At 39.6% G+C, this 17,645-nt stretch overlaps 2 protein-coding genes across 3 annotated transcripts in view; one reads left to right on the forward strand and one right to left on the reverse strand.

The window, feature by feature from the left end:
• Positions 1-17,645, forward strand: part of adprh (ADP-ribosylarginine hydrolase) — a 118,678-nt gene that overhangs the window by 849 nt on the left and 100,184 nt on the right. Inside the window, exon 1 of one of the 2 annotated variants that reach the window (XM_088323654.1) lies at positions 16,788-16,810. The exons of the other annotated variant lie outside the window; for it this stretch is intronic. The gene's annotated coding sequence lies outside the window, so the exon portion shown is untranslated. Of the gene's footprint in view, positions 1-16,787; positions 16,811-17,645 lie in introns of those variants that run through there. 2 annotated transcript variants of the gene reach the window in all.
• Positions 6,564-17,645, reverse strand: part of LOC148347747 (double C2-like domain-containing protein alpha) — a 55,651-nt gene continuing 44,569 nt past the window's right edge. The window contains exons 8-11 of the mRNA XM_088323651.1: positions 16,523-16,725; positions 13,167-13,248; positions 12,899-12,995; positions 6,564-10,321 (exon numbers count right to left, since the gene is read on the reverse strand). Of these exons, the coding sequence (XP_088179777.1) occupies positions 10,185-10,321; positions 12,899-12,995; positions 13,167-13,248; positions 16,523-16,725 (519 nt within the window). The 3' untranslated portion in view covers positions 6,564-10,184. The remainder of the gene's footprint in view (positions 10,322-12,898; positions 12,996-13,166; positions 13,249-16,522; positions 16,726-17,645) is intronic.

Consider the following 17,645-nt stretch of genomic DNA (forward strand, 5'->3'; position numbering starts at 1 on the left):
TAAGCCAAAACACATAAACTATCATATAAACGTGCATTTTTTTAAATACAGTGGAACCTCGGTTCTCGACCATAATCCGTTCCAGAACACTGTTCGAAAACCGATTTGTTTGATCACTATTAAAAATAATGTAAATCGTTTTAATCTGTTCCAACACCCTGAATGTTTACCTTGAATGTTTAACATAACCATGAAGCTAATCGTACGTTCGCGTTATCGTAATCTTCCGTACGAAAGATTAAGCTAACATAAACGTGTAAAAATAAAGAAATCAGGTCGTTTATAAGTTATTTAGCACCCGGGTCTCCACAACAAGTGGTGAGCGGTTCATTGGAAAGGGGGCTCCGTTCCAACACCCTCAATGTTGGGCTCCGTTCCAACACCCTGAATGTTTACTGAATATTTAACGTAAACTTAAAGCTAACCCAGGCTAATCGTACGTTCACGTTATCGTAATCTTCCGTACGAAAGATTACGCTAACATGAACGTGTAAAAATAAAAAAAAAAAAGGATAAAGAAAAGAATTATGAAAAGGATTTCTTACTTTTGTGGTGGTCAGCAGAAGGCGCAGGCAAGATCAACAATAGTTGTACGCACTACTTTTCTTTTTTCACCTCTAGCAACTTTGCTGCTTGCACTGACTTTCTTCTGAGGCATAATTAGGGGCTAAAACACTTCGTACACCTATATTAAAAGCGAAAGCAAAACAAAGCACGTCCGCACGCAGTTGGTCACGAAAAGAGCAATCTACACCCGTACGCCGCTCAGCATCGCATTCTAGCGTACGCACTCATGCATTACCGGCGTTCGAACTCCGATTTTTTGACCTAACAGCGAAGCAAGAATTTCTAAATTTTTTGGTCGGTCTCCGATTTGTTCGAACTGAGAGGCGTTCAAAAACCGAGGTTCCACTGTACTTGGAAGTCAAGAAATTTGTATTTATTTTACGTAACGTGGGCCCAACTGGAGGTAGGTGACACATTGTCAGTCATCTTGCTTCTACGGATACCACACAAAAACAATAGAACATTGTGCAAGGCTGTGCAAAATCTTTAGAGGATAAATGGTGCAATTTGGACTTTACCAGTTATGTAAGCAGATTTCCATGACGTTACTTGCTGTTGGGAATTAACTATCAAAATATACCGTATACCTAATTGTTCGAATTAGTTATCTGACTCCATTAACCAAACACGGCCTACATTCATCCAACAATTATTTGCGCTCGTTTCTTGAGAGAAAAATGACCAGGAAGGCTGACATTTCCACACGGGGGCGGATTTTATTATTTCTAACAGGAGAACTAAGTGTAAAACGGACACGGCTGGAGTCACGTTAGAGTGTGAGGGAAGCTTTCTTCTGAACTCCTTTAGCTTTCTCTTATTGGCTCACATCTGGCGTCTCGGCTCCTCCCATGGGCGTGCCAAGCGGTTGTTTGCACTCAACAATTCCACAACACAGCGCCTTGATGTCTGGAACATTCTGAGCGTCCTGTTATCAAAAGCACTAGACAAAACATTATGCATTTCAAAACAGCCTGCCCTGATCTGTTATTGTACATTGCACTAAAGCACAGTCGGTGAATAGCTTTGTTGCTTTAAACTGAATATATGTAACTTGTAGTCAATTGTATAAAATCCTTTATAGTCAAATGTAAAAAATCCTTTATTGCTTATGTATTTATCAGTCTAATTATTTATTTGTGTTTGTTGGCTTGTTTTCTTGATTTTTACAATGTACTTAGAGTCTGACGGGGGCTTGAAATAGTTTAAAATGCTTCAATTTTAATGTTGTGTTTTCAATGATTGAAAAGGTCTTGAATTTTGGGTGAAGTGTTTTTTTAAATTCTTGAAATTGTTGCCACACTTTTCATCAAGTCTGATTAAAAATACGGTGACACTGCTCTCTGGTGGCTTCATTGTATATCTTCTTTCCTCCTGATTAACTGCAGCTGGCATTAACAGTATTGTTCTATGAAGCGTCATCGCCCCCCCTACGAGTTGTGCCCAAGTCAACAAGATGACGCCACACTGCTCTCTTGTGGCTTTGCTTTTCTTCTTCTCTCGTGATTAACGGCAGCTGGCATTAGTTTGTGTGGCATTGTCCTATGAAGCGTCATCACCCCCTACGGAACAGGTATATGCTACACCTAAACAGGGCACCATATGAGGTGCATTAGTGCAAGGATGACTTATTTTGAGGACATTTATTAAGGGCCACACAAATAATGAAGGCAGCAATTTTCGATGGTACATTGTAACGGGAAGAACTACCTGCTCCTGAAAATGTAAGCTACATATTATCATATTTTTATCCAACAGCTTATATGGGGAGAGATTTGTCTCAAAAATGTTCACACAAGTATTGTTCAGATTCACTAATATTCTTGCAATTTACTCATGATCTAAAAATTAAATGTCTTTATAGTTCATATGCAAGATTAAAAATCACAAATGTATATCACAGATATATTGGTGGATCTGCAAAATCCATGATTCACACCGGATTTCTTCTTTTATGGTACTGATGGAATGCAAAAATTGACTTTAAAAATCCTTAAAAAGTAACCCTGTATTCATCTATTTGTGTTTGTTGGTTTGCTTTCAATGATTTTCATGAGGTAATAAAGCTTAATTTGTATTCCACTCACAAAAAAAGGACATTTTGATTAAAAAAACAACAACTAATCTCTGCCCTCACTCCCATATTCTATTACAATTGTTCTAGTTCATTGACTTTAACACCCACCCACTCGAAAAATAATCTCGTTGTATGTCTAATGGTTTTGGGTCCTTGATGTGACATTTCAGATCAAATTTCCTCGTGTGCCTCTCTTTTGTCTGGTGTGCATCCACGTCAGCACAATTTGGCATCAACAAGGTCAAACAGCAACAAAACAGACAGCATCCGCTTTTGTATTTGTCCGTGTTGTTGTACATTCCGGCCGTCAGAGGGCAGTGTTGGTCTTGGTAGGTAGAAATATGCGGGAAGCAGAAAACAAAATGGATAAGAAGGATTTATGGAATAAAAAAAAAAAAAATCATGCTCACTTGTTCCAGAACACAAACAAACCCCAAATGAGCAAGACCCTCCCTCCCTCTCCCGAACATTATATATCATTTTACACCTTTTTGTTTAGCATGCACTCACATATAAACAATGCAGCTTTTCTTTAATGGCGTCCACAAGTAAAGTGCAGCTGCTTTGGTGAATATTTTGTGCATGTTTAAGTCATTGCATGTGAATTAAAAAGAACGTTTACAAAGAAACAACCGCATTTACCTGTAGAAGTCACAAGATGACAGAGAAAACATTCTCAATGAGACAAGGCTAGGTGAATCTAACACAGGGGTGTCATACTCATTTTAGCTCAGGTGCCACATAGTAGTCAAACATCTCATGGTAAATTAGAAAGAAAAAGGAGAAAAAGAAAGAAGTGGGAGTGAGACAAAAAGAGAAAGACAGAGAGAAAGAGAATGTGTGAAAAAGAGAGAATGAGAGAGGAAAAGAGAGAGAGAAAGAAAGAGCAAAAGAGAAATAAATTGAGGGATTGAAATAGAGATGGAAGGGAGAAAGAGGGAAAGAAGAGGTACAGATAAAGAGAGACGAACAAAGAAAGAGGGAAAAAATGAGGTCAAGAAAGAGACAGAATGAGAAACAAAGAGAGAAAGACTGAGAGAAAGGGTGAAAAAGAGAGAATGAGAGAGGAAAAGAGAAAGAAAGGGCAAAAGAGAGAGAAATTGAGAGATTTAGAGAAAGGAAGGGAGAAAGAGGGAAAGAAGAGGTACAGATAGAGAGAGACGAAGAGGAAAATATGAGGTAGAGAAAGAGGGAAGAAAGAGACAGAATGAGAGACAGAGAGAAAGAATGTGAGAGGGCGAAAGAGAGGAGAAAAATAGAATGACAGAAAGGGAGAAACAGAGATAGAGAGGAAAAAAGAAAGACAGAAAGAACGAACGATGGAGAAAAAATTAGTGACATGAAAAGAGAAAGAGCGAGAGAGAAAGAACATAAAAAAGAGAGAGTGGAAGACAATGACTAAGAGATAGTTAAAGCGAGAGAAAAAAATAAAGAAGAGAAAGAAGGAGCGAGAAAGAAAGAGGAAGAGACATAGAAAGAGAAGAGAGGAAAGAGAAAATGATAGAGGAAGAATAAGAGGAGAGCGAGAAAGAGAGAGAGAGAGGGAGGAAGAGTGAAATTAAAATAAATAAATCCAGCTCCAGTTGCTTTGCAACTGATGCCTGGCTTTGGCGACATCAAGTGGACATATATGTAACTGCAGCTCATTTTTCCCTTGCACTTCTCTCACTGTTGCCTCGCGGGCTTGACCCAATCGCAGGCCTTTGACCTAAAGGGAGTTCCTCTACTCCAACATTCTTTCACTAGGGCGGTGCCAAATCCCCTTTTTTGTCAGGTAAGGGGTTCACCGTATTAACGTCAAGTTCCCTTTAAAAAGCATTGTGTAGCGCCTTTTCTGGTGATAATGACCAAGTTTGCCACCAAAGTTAAGTGGAATACACGCACACCAAAAATGGTGTTTCATTTGAATGACACTTTTGTTGGCGTGGAGAGAGGGATGGGGGCCGCCAGGCTGTACTAGCCCAAGACACATCACAGGAAATGGTGCCCCTATGACCCATGTGGTAACAGGATCCAAACAAACAAAACCATACTACCAGTAATTTTTCCCCCACACTGTATGACATTTCTGCACACTAGTATGATTATTTTTGCATACTTTGATGGATAGTTATGATACTGGCAGTAAGGCACACTAGTAGAATCCGCTAGTGTATGATAGTAGAGCTGTATTTTCACTCATTTTTTCTCCATTTCAGGTGTACCATCTGGATAACATGGTTAACAGTGGTTAACAGGTACTAGTATGGTGCATGACTCATGCCAACTAGTTTGATCTAGTAATGTTACTGTAAGTTAGGCACAGTTCATTTACCCATTAAGTTTAATGGTTTCTCAGTCAACCTTAATATATTAGTGAACATTTTGGTGCTACTTTTATGGCCAAACAGGATAATAGTCTAAGTGGGTCTAATAGTTTTACTAGCGCAGCATTGTAGTTTACCTGTAAGATCTAATTTGATCGTTTTGAGGCCCAAAAACTACTCGTGTGTACCGGTGCTACTTCTATGACTAAATGGTTCAGAGTGCCTGGTTAACGTTTTATTATTTGGTGTATCAGTTTAGCTAGTGCAGCATCGCTACGAATGTAGAAGAACTGCTCCCTAACTGGTCGAGGGTTTTTATTAGTGCAGTAGTTTACCAGTGAGGTTTAATTGCATCCTAGAAGCTCAAACCCATTAGGGGGTATTTAAAGGTGTCAAACTTGCACCCTGGGGACATTTGTGGCCCCTGGATGATAATTTGAGCCCCCCGCCTTAATATGACTGTTAAAGGGACAATGTCTATTATTTGACTGCTAGATGTCAAAGTATGCTGTAATGCAGCCGAAAACGAGTATTAAAAATCCCAAATACAATTGAAAATTACTGAGACAGAAAGTGACCGTGAAGCACGATTTATTTCTTTATTTTTGCTCAGCCTTTCACCCGATTTTTGTAGTTTCGGGTACCTGTAGCAGCATGAGGGCGGACAATTATGTCATCTACCTCTGAGTGACGCCCATGTTATATAAAATATACATTTATCAATGAGTATTTGAAAATAAGGTGCATCTATATTAAAGTTCATGTATTTTCGGTCATTATTTAAATTAATATTCCCTTTTTAATGAATAACCTGTCTTTTACCACTATGAGGCACTGAATAATAAACAGTGTCCCTTTAAGTCCAGGCAGAGCGGATTGTGGATTCATTTGATTACTGATTAGAAAATATATTTTCATATTTATTCTTAATGTTTTTTTTTTTGTATATTTTATTTAGTGTGGGGGAATAATTAAAAAAAATATTATAGTTCCGGCGGCCTCTGGGCAAATTGAGTTTGAGACCCCTGCATTAGGTGGTATATTGGTATTAGTAGTGGTCCAGCAGGCTGTAGCTCCTGACTAATGTTATCTAGTTTGGTCGAGTGGTTTTACCAGCGCAGCATTATATTTCACCACTAAGGTTTAATTGCATTCTTGAGCCACTCGTTAGGCTAGCAGTCCACCACAAATGGTCTCTAATTTGGTCTAGTAGTTTTACTAGTGCAACACTGTAGATTATCAGGAAAGTTTCAATTGCATCCCAGAAGATCAAAACTTCTAGTGGCCGTTTGTCGCTTCTGGTACAGCCCAGGGAAGCTACAACTTCATTACACTTCCCTGCTGTGTTTTTACAGTAGTCTAGTACAGCACACATGTTTATTAAAGGGACAGTGTTTATTATTTGATCACTAGATGTCACTATATTGTGTGGTGCAACTGAAAACAAAGCACAAGGAAGAATTGAAACGGCAGAGACTCATAGTGACGCAACTTCACCATTTTGCTTCTCATTTTTCTGCCAAGCCTTTTGCTAAGAAACAAAAAGGAAAGAAAAAGCAGAGGAAAAGAAAACAAAGGAAAAAAGGGAGAAGAGAGGAAAAAAAGCAACAAAAAAAAACAAAAAAAGGAGGGGGACTGGTTTCTAGCGTTACTTTTAGCAGCAAGATGTCAACTCCTTCTAGGTGTGCCTCATAATATTTAAAATAAATACAACTTTCTCCAAATATACACGTTTATGTGATAGTCCATTTGTTTTTGCTAATTAATGAAATCAACGCTTTTATTTTTTCAAAGACCAAATGTGTAATATTTGACCACTAGATGGCAGTATGTTGTCTGGTGCGAGCAAGGGCCAGTGCCACAGAGCACAGCGTGGCGGCAGGATGCTGGAGAAACATGGCGGCGACCTAAGTGAGGATTCCACTGTGTAATAGAAATACAAAATTCTCGACCTGAGATTTTTTTTTTTAAATTAACATCGGTTGGATAGTTCATGATTTTTTACCTTGTATTTGAATCAATGTGGGGTTTTTTTACTGAATGAAAGTGTTTGGTACCATCAGGGGACACCAAATATTACACACTGTCCATATAAGGATATTTTTTACCACTAGGAGGCGCTCAATAATAAACACTGTCCCTTTAATGAAATGTATTGGCATTCTTGTTTGCCGATAAAGGCTTTGTCAGTTTTTTAATCTAGCAGTGTGTTTATGTGTCTACCAAGTGAGGGGAAAAAATTGAACAACTTAAAATGGATATTAAATGTATGGAAGAAAAAAAATCAAACGACAACTATATAATACTCGTATACTATTACCACTACAACTAATACTACTATTAATACCACAACAACTACTACTACTACCACTACTTATTCTTTTTGATTTACATTTGGCAGCAATGTGTATGTTCTGTGGCAGCATACAGGTCATACTTGGTACTACAACAAATAACTTATACAGTATGTAAAAAAAAAAACCAACAAATCGGCGTGAGTGTACCTCGCTCACGTTTCGTAACTTTGGGATATTCGCGTCGACACACTTGACAACTCGGATCACGTTAGAAAAGAAAACAAACAGCATCGACACAATCGTGCAATTAAAAAGAGTGCAAATGTTATCCCGTCGTACCTTTTTTTCCCCTCCCTGTCTTCAAATTGGCGCCGGAGACACCGAACATGCAAAGAATTCACAGGAAGTCATTCAAGACAGAAGAAGCAATTCTTCCTTTTCCAGCTTATTAGTCCGTCCGCGCCAAGTGCCGTTTCAAGGCCGTAGATCCAAAATCCATTAAATGCAAATTGTCTGTTTGGAGAGCCTCGGAAACGTGGCGGCGGCCCTAGCGATACGTGCGCACGCGTTTATTCGATCGACGTCAGCTGTCCGACTTAATAGGACGCACAAATCCTCCGTCTTGCTAAATGTTATTGTTTTCCGAAAGGCAAAGCAGAAGAGTCGTTCGTAGACTCATTTCCTAGCCTTGTGACTTTAGCACTGTGGTGCATCGTAACGATCCAATTTCATTGAAACAGTAAGAATCTCTGTTTATCTCGCTATATAGCTAACGGGGTGTAGGTATCTGCAAACTCCTTTCTTATTTTTAGATTTTGTTCGTCAATTAGAAGTTCAAATTGCTTTGGTAAAAGGCCTGTACTGTACTCAAATGTAATCTAATAAAAAGTGGCAAAGCAGAAGTAAATGAAGGAGACCAAAAGGAAGGCAGCAATTGACGTGGGGAGCTTTGCTGTCTTTAAATCCTTGAAAAAAAATGCAGTGTCTGGCGATTGCACTACGTCACATCGCAATATCGATTCGATTTCAATTAATAGATCCGACAGAGAGCGCTAAGCCATGCCCACCATAGTAACGGTATCCATGTATCACACACTGAGCAAATAGGGCGGCTGAAACAACAGACTCTTTGGACGCTATTCAGTTTAGCATAGATGTATAATTTCTTCCTTATTATGTAAACTTTTCTGAAAAGACAGTAGAACAGGGTCTCGATTATTGTATTCAGAGTTATATTCATGGCATCAAGATGTCCAAAGACTCTAATAACCTTGTAAGAGTGGATGCAAAATGTTGGTAATCTGTGAGGAGGCCAGAAGCCCCGGACCAACTACACATAGAAATAGATTCAGATTTGGAAGGGATAAAGTTATATAGAGGATATATTTAATTTACAAGTTTTACTTTAATTACGAAACGCCACCTCCGTTGTACTTGTCATATGCTAACGAGGGCGCAGTGATATATTCACGGAAAGTGCAAGAAAAGCGGCCAAAGTAACTCACTTCTCTCATTGACAACTCACCAACCCAACAGCAGCGTAATAAAAACAAAACACTTTCTGTAGAAAATATAAATGTGTTTCCGTTACCATCGATCCTATGCACATTGAGTTAATCGTGAAGCCGCTAGCGTTGCATGCGTTGTGTGTAAAACACAATGGGCTGGGTTGTCTGCCTCGCCTTCTGATTGGCTGAAAACAAGCGCTGTCGTATCTATTAATTAATCGTGGAGCCCTAACACTTAAGTAACACTTCGTGTTTATTCACTCGAAATGGCCAGCTCGAGAGCTGCTCGATTAAGCTCTTGTTTAATTATGTCTATTTAAAACTTGGATTATTTAGACATAACAAACAAAAGCGGGAACTGTCGTTCCAGGAATATTTGCTTTTTTGACCCTACCATGGCGTATAGCTTCTTGTCTTGGGTGATAAGTAATTAAAAAAAAAATCTCACGTACAAAATGATGATCACTGGTGCTAGCTTAGTGTGAATTTTGCCTTTCTTCACTTATGGCACTGTCTTGTTACCTTCGATTCAGTACGTTTTCAGGACCTTTTGTTTGGTCGAACCTAGCACAAAGAAAACACCCTTTTTGTATGAACTTAAGGAATCTGGTTGAAATTTAAGGTTGAATCTAAAACGGGCAATAACTTTCCAAAGAGCGCTACAATTGACCCTTCTTGAACCTTTTGAACACAAATATCATATTCTCCAAAAAGCTGAATGGAAACATTTAGAGCCAATGTTTCGCCCCATTCCCTCATCACTTTTTTTTTTTAACTTTTCTATGTATAGATTGGGGGTTAGAGGTAAGATCGACCAAATTCCCTTGACGTTTCATATTTTATTGGTGAGGACTCTAGTGGAGGAAAGCTTTTTTCTCACTGCCTTTTAAAAAAAATTATCCACCCGTCATTGTACTTAGTTTCTTTTTCATTGTATCAGATCAGCGCAATGGATTCCGTCCCCTCGGCCTGTCCGAACTCGAACGAAATGATTGACATTTTGGGCGCGACCCGAATTTCAGGTCTGGTTCTGCTCCGGCTTTGGCTAAAGAGCTCCCTCTAATCGGGGTGCTGTTTTTACACACGGGCTTCTTTGGGGGTTTTTTTCACCCCCAGTTTTGCCTGTTGCTCTTTGTCAATTAGAACATTCCATTTTCTGTAGGATTATAGATCATTTTGGGGTCATCTGCAATTTTCACCAAATGCCCGTTTTTAATGGTCTTGTGTCAACCAAGCCTGCGCTTATCAACCAACTCTTTGTTGAAATTGCAAAACGTCTTAAAAGTCGGTAGTGTACATGCCAGGCCCTGGGTCCTTTTGACCTCCGCCTTTTGGTTTTCCTGTGTGATGAAGTTGTTTGCGAGGCCGTGAGTCCGTGAACCGGTCATGCAGAAAAGCCTCCGTCGTCCTCCCGTCGTCCGAGAGTCGAGCTTCACTCCTGCGCCGTTGAGCCAGGCAGCTCGTTGGTTAACGTGTGCCAGCGTTCCACTTTCTTGCCCTTGTTCTTCAGACAGTCTATCCAGTGCTGCAGGGTGTCACCCTGAGAGTGGCACCCTAAGGAAACGCCACCTAACGGTCAAAAAGACACCAAGAGGGCAACTGTTTGTTTTAGGGGTTAGTCGCCCGAATGAGTGATTTAAAGTGTAGGGCTTTCAGTTCTTCAATAACTGAGAAAGTGAAAGACCAAAATCCTTGATTAAGTACTATAACATTTTCTGTAGGCATGAGAGGTTTTTGGCAGAATTAAAGAGTCATTCCATAAGCCAGTGTTTTTCAACCTTTTTTGAGCCATGGCACATTTTTTTACATTGGAAAAATTTTGCGGCACACCACTAACCAAAAATGTTATAAAATGACACTGAACAGTATGTTTAATTACAATATAATATATAATACTCCCGTTTTGTCACTTGACAATGACATAATATTTGCAGAAAATGATTCATAAATATTTAAAAAAATTCAAATTTTAAAAAGTGACATTGGATCATTTCTCACGGCACACTAGTGTGTCGCGGCACAGTGGTTGAAAATCACTGCCATAAGCAATGCAATAATTTGACGTACAATTTGAGTGTTTTTAAGAGTCAGTTTTGAAACACCAAATCATTTAATAAGAAAAATAATCCTTGAAATAGGCAAAATTATCATCCAATAGTTAGCTTGCTACTTATCTAGCTTGGTACAGCACAATAAAGATTAGCAAGTGGTTAAGTCTGAAGCATTACTAGTGTGAAGATTACTGAATTGTGTTTTGCTTGATAACATCTACCGCTTTTTAATCTAAAAAAGTTGGCATGTATTTGGATTTACATAACTAATTTGATAGTAAGCTGCACTTGAAAAATACTGTGAATGAAATGGGCAGTAAAATTAGAAAGAATCTTTAAAGTAAGCTACTGTGACAAATAATAAGAAGCTGGATACAGTAAATGTAGGTAGCTAGTTAGCTTGGTAGAGGAATTATGTTCTCTGTAGGTAGGTTAGGTAAAAAATAAACTATAGTAAACAAAATATATGGCACTCAAAATCAGTAATGATTAATGCCAATTGGAAAATAATTTGTTATGAATTATCGGTAGACGTGAAGAAGGTGCTTTGCTTTTGCTTTGATGCTACTTTTTAAAATTTAGGTTCATTTTACTGCCACTTCTCCTCTCATGCCCTCCAAACTCTGAAACACTTTCTCACTGGAGCTTTTCAGACAAATTTAAGGGGACTGCTTAATTGCGTACCTTTCCATAAGTTATTACAGTAAAACTTGAGATATTTCATTTTATTTTCAGCCATTTTTTACAATACGGGCCTGTTACATTCACAAAAGGCAGAATGTTTGAAGTTTTTATTTGTTTTAAAGTCATTGGATTCTGTAAATGTCTGTAACGGTCCCTCATTAATCATGCGTCTAAATTTCCCCGATCTCTATTTTCGAATCGACTTTAATGTTCGAGCGTAAGTTATGATTCACGCTTCACCTCCCTTGGGAAGCAATTTCTCCGATATGAAACCATTGTTTCGCTCAAGGCTTAATATTATCAGTAGACCTGTTTCTTTATTTCCCCAATCGTTTTTCATCGGCCAAAGGGTTTGTTTGTTTGTTTGAAAACAAAGTGCCGTGGTACCTCTTCATACGAGCTTTATCCGTTCCAGGATCGTGCTCGTAGCTTAAATTTCATGTGTAATGAGCACATTTTCCTGATATGAAGTGGTTAAAAACTGGTCCTTTACTGTCCTCCTAAAAGCATCCAAGTGAGCCCTAAATAGCTATAAAACATATCAATCTCATTACAAAAAACGAATTCAAATAGTAATTAAACAAAAATATTATAATAAGATAAATACGATTAAAATAACAAAATAAAATGCGGGTTTATTATGAGAACTTACCATGGAAGGATTTGCTGTAAGGAATGTGTACGCGTTGTGCGGCGAAAGAAGGAGATTGCATACCTGTCCACTCATACATTTCCCCTGTATTTTATGTTTTTTCTTGATCATTCCAAATTACATTTTTTATATGGGGAATTTAATAATAATTAAAAAAAAGATCTCATCTTCCCATTTCAGCTATCATCCAAATCTCTTAGTTACTGGTAGCAGATGACATTGTAGATTACTAATATTGTCGCTGTATTTTTAATAGAAGAGAAGGATTTTCATAGAAGAGCAATTGGCGGAGGTTGACTGGTATGAGATCGAGAGACTCTTGATGATACGTTAGCACTTACTGTACACTTAAAATTAAAGTTATTGTAACTTTAATTGATTATACACACAAAAACATTTCAGCACAATTTTGTATTTATCATTCATTTACCTGTAGGAGTTTACATGCGCAAACTGGTCGAGCTGATGCTGGCAGTAAGCGGTTACGGGTAGTGAGCGGTCTCGAGCGAGGTCTAGTGGTAGCCTCTGGGACTATTCATAAACTGTTTTTTTCTTCAGATAGCGATTCTTGTTGCAATAAAACTCGGAAACTGACACTCCCTTGTTAAGACATGCTCCTATAAAGTGATAACGCTGTATGCACGTACAGTACCTTGTTTTACATTTAAGTTAAAGGCTGAAATGTGATACTATGTCAACAAGTTCTTGGAGAGAGGTTCTGTACTCAAACGTCACTGCCATCGGGAAATTCCCACTCACCGATGAAGTCGTTGGACTTGCCAAGGTCGTAATCCCACACGGTAACCTCTAACGTCTTGGCGGCGAGCTCCGAGAAGGAGATTTCATAGAAGAACTCCTGACACGGGGGGCAAAAAGGTTCAGACGTTATTTCCGGCCATGCTTGTAATGAGGCAGCAAGATGATCTTATGCAAACAGTAATTGGCTTCGGGGGCAGTGGAGTGTGTCCGAGCCACTATAGGAACCTAAATGATCTTTCCCTTTGCATTCAGCTTACGATGGGCGTACCTCATTAAACTCCGGGTTGAGCGTCTTCTTTATTACTGCGGTTTTATGCTTTGACTTCTTCTGAACATCTGGCTTGAGGTACCTGAGACAAGAGAGTGTGACAGCATTATAGTCTTTTGCCACTCTTACACCTGCCACAAGGAATAGTAATGATCAGTCGAAGCTGATTTTATATTAAAAGCTGATAGCCTCACCCGAGGATTTTCATTAGAGGAACTAATTCACGAGATCCCAGAATACAGCACTCTTCTGATACTGATAATTGGGGTTGAACTCGGCGTGGGCGATAAAACGGTCACGATAATTATTACATGATATGATTTTTTTCCTTGAAGAGTAATACAAGGTTTGATTAAAGTTGATATATTTGATCTGTAATGACAGCACCTGAACACCGGAGAAAATTGGGGCGCTAAATACAATTAAATGGTAGTTTACAGACCAACATTCAGGAGACCAAGATGGTGACAAGAACAACCCAATCCCTTCGCATAACAACAAGGTCAAATTGAGCAAAAGGACACAAAGGATAACACAGATGTACCTACTGAAAGAGTCAGAGAGAGGCCCTTCTTTAGTTGTTTGGAGATATTTTTGAAACATAGTGTCCGATTAAAAACTGCAGTGTCCATTGCAAACTTTGCCCACAGCGTGTGATACAACAAATCGATTCCTTCATTTAAAACAAGAGTAGAAATATATAAAATTGAACACAATTCAACCCCAAACGGGTGCTATAGGGCCATCACCGTCATCTTTACCAAAGATTGCGTCAGCATCCATTTTCAGTCCTGTTGGAAGAGACTACAGCTCTATTTCATCTTGAGCTTCCCACCCATAGCTCAATGTGTTCCCACTTGCACAAAGACGCAACAAAGCGTCGTGCGAGAAAAATTTCCACACCAAGGGCCAAAAATGCCAGCGTATACTTTGAGGGAAACAAGAAGATGTGCGCACGTGGGCGAAGCCGAGGCTCAGGAGACAAGCTGTTTATAAGATTTGTGGGCCGTGTGCTGAGGTTTTTTTGTTTTCCGTAAATTCCGAACGAAGAGCTCGCCTGATTGAAAGCCGCATGCTCAAATTTAAGAGCGAAACGCTATTAAATATTTTCTTAGTACAAGCCGCCTTGTATTTTAAGCCACAGGTTCAAACAGCCATGAAATGAGCAGATTCACGTCCATTTCCTACAATTAAAAGGTACAGTGTGTAATATTTGACCACTAGATGTCGCTCTATGGTGTTGTGCAACCGAAAACAAATGCTTAATGCACAAGGAAGAATACAAACTACGGAGACTCAAAGTGAACAAAACACATTATTTTCTCTCACTTTTTTGCCTTGCCTTTTACGGTTTCTCTGTCTTTTTTTCATCTATTTTAACTTGCTTATTGATCATTTTTTCATTTTATTCACATTGTCTGTCTGTCTGTCTGTCCGTCTGTCTTTTACTTTACGTATTTATTGATCATTCCATTCGTTTATTTATATTTTCTTTTTTTCCATTTTCCTTTTGTCATTATTTCATTATTCTACTTATTGATCATTTTTTTCAGTTATTAAATGTAATCATATTTTTACTTTCTGTCTGTTTGCATTTCTTTTTCTACTTTTACCTATTTATCGATCATTCTATTCGTCAATTATTTTACCTATTCATTCATTAAATCATTTTTTAATGAATTTTTTTGTAACCAATCACCTTTTTGTGTTTAATTTCTTATTCACTAACCTTTCATAAAAACATTTTATATTAACTCCGTGTCACCCCCAAAATCTAGCCAAAATATATATTTTGGAGGTATTATTTTGGCTTTCTAGTCTTAAATTCATAGGACACATGAAGATTTATGGGAAGTTGTTGAGTAGCCTGGGAATTAAACTCTGGTCGTCTGCATTATGGCCATTACGACCAATTTACCTGTTTATGCGACTATATTTGTGATAAAATCGTTTTAACTAGTATTAGTCTTAGTTGAAAATGCTCTCTAATATCTATCTGTCCATCTCTCCATGCAATGTTTCCGTCGGTTCTTCTATGTCTATGCTACCGGCTGAACTTTAAGAAGCTTTGCGGCATAATCCTCGCAATAAAAACAAACATTCGATCGAGCCCAATCCACACGTTTCTGGCTCAAATCCTTGATTCGTGCAGCATTTCCGTCACGCATTTGCCAGCTCAAGCGCGGGCAAGGCTTCGGGTTGTTTGGCGATCCGCTAGTTCCAGGAACATGCAGGAATCCCTCCCGAAGGGGGAAAAAATGCGGTATTAAGAGCATTTTGGTGCTCATTTATCTCCCTGCTGTCAGAGTGAATCAGTCAAGTGAGGGGAGCCTGGATGACCTGGGCGACGCACGCGGTATTCCTTTCTTCTGCCTCTGAGTAATCGAACCAAGGGGGAGCTCTTGTGACACTAACAAGCCCGCCAGGGTCCGCCGTTCAGAGCCCGACCACGGAGTCCCGTCCCCCGTTTTAGAAGACTTTGACATTCCATATTACGTGCTTCTTTTGTCGAATGGACAAACGGGCGACGGCTCATCGAAAACTGTCACCTGTCAAAGTTGTCTTGGCTGATTGTTATTTTGGCCCTTAATGTAGCTGCACGTGACGCCGTTTCTCTAATTACTTCCCAGAAACCCATCCATCTATCCATTATCTACACCGCTTATCCTCAGTAGGGTTGCGGGGGTGCTGGAGCCCATCCCAGCCATCTCCAGGCAGTGGGCAGGGGACACCCTGAACTGGTTGCCAGCCAGTCGCAGGGCATACAGAGACAGCTCACTCGCTCATTCACACCTAGGGGGAATTTGGACCGGCTAATCAACATGAAATGCATGTTTTTAGAATTTGAGAGTAAATTGGAGTGCCCAGAGAAAACCACAAGCACAGGGAGACCATGCAAACTCCACACAGGAGGTTCGATCTCATAACCTTAGACCTGTGCCGCACACGCTCTAACCACTGCGCCGCCGTGCCTCTGTGGTCATTTTGTTGGTTACCTTTCTGTTATGTTGTTTTTGGAAAATAAATTCTTCATATGTTTTAAAAAGAAAACAATGTACCCCACCTTCAAAGAGACCGTGTGTAGTATTTAGTGCCTCCTAGTTTGACCAAAAAAAAACCTTCATTCGGTAAATTCAGTGCCATCTAGTTGTCAAACATTGCACAATGTATCTTTAAGTCAAAGGCCTTTTTTTAAAAAAATGCTTAAAAGGAAGTTATAATTTTGTACAAGTTTCTAGAAAACTGATGCCAAAAAAAATTTCTTTTTGCTTCGCAGCAGTCAGTTGGCTACCAATATTTGTACACTTTACGGCGCTTCCAGTTCAAAAACCGACAAACTTTTGTGTGTTCCTCACGTTTTAACGTAGGGGTCCGAGAAACCGTTGACATCCATGGCGGCCAGGTGGGCGCATCGCTTGACGCCCACGCACAGACCTCCACGGAGCTTCTCCTTGGCCTCGCCGTGGCCCTCGCCTTGGCTGTCGGCCGGTGGAACGTACTGCAGACAAAGCAGCAGGCGGCCTCGCTCCTCCAAACTTCTCTGCTGCTCCGTCTCCCACTGAGGACGGCCAAGAGATGGGCAATGAGAAGCGGAGCAGAAGTTTGCGCTGCGGGAGCCCCGCTTGCAATCAAGTCATGCACAGGTGGCGACTGTAATTCTTTCTTTAAATTTCCCCGAAGCATTTTAAATATTACACGACGGCTCTCTGTGTCGTGTGACAGGAGAGTCGGGTTAATATTATGTGCTAAATCACGGTACAAAGCAGTGTCTGAAATAACGTCTGCCCGGACGCGTGCAACTTACATAACATCTCCGCCCGGGTGGCCGACAACTTTTTCAAGAAAAAAAATTCCGATTTCGAAATCTTCGTTCGGTTTGGGAATTTTGGTTCGTTTGGCAATTTGCATACTCGGCAGGCAATCAGAAGCCTGCATCAAATAACATCGTGCTTCCAGACTCTCCCAAGCGTTATAAGGTCGTGCATTTGCATATCATTTTCCAAAGTAGACGCACAGAGAACACAAGAAAAATGGTAAAGTGGTTAGGAATCAAGCCAAAAGCTCAGCCCCAGAAGATACAAAAGAAGCTGACAAAATTGATGACGCTACAAAACGTAAACGTACATTAAAAGCATCGTGGAAAGAGGAGTTCACGTGGCTTGTAGCAGACGACGCCATGCAAACGTTGCACAAATGAAGTCAATACAGGTACATACTGATGGCAGATGGAAAACAGCGATGTCATATACATGCAATGAATGTTATAAGTTGATTTATGATAAACTTAATTTTAAAGTGTTGCTCTGTTATATATTCTGATGATCAATCCTTAATACTTTGCAATAATAGCTTTTTTGCAATTAGTCGTCTTATTTTGTTTCAAGTTGTGAAAAATAGGGCAGGCAACTTTATGGCTGGGCAGGCAACTTTTCAGAGTTGTCTGCCCTGGTGTATGGTATCTTTTTTCAAATCCCCTAA

Source organism: Urocampus carinirostris, chromosome 19 (assembly GCF_059441175.1).
Source record: "Urocampus carinirostris isolate Australia breed hairy pipefish chromosome 19, RoL_Ucar_1.0, whole genome shotgun sequence".
Classification (NCBI taxonomy): domain Eukaryota; kingdom Metazoa; phylum Chordata; class Actinopteri; order Syngnathiformes; family Syngnathidae; genus Urocampus; species Urocampus carinirostris.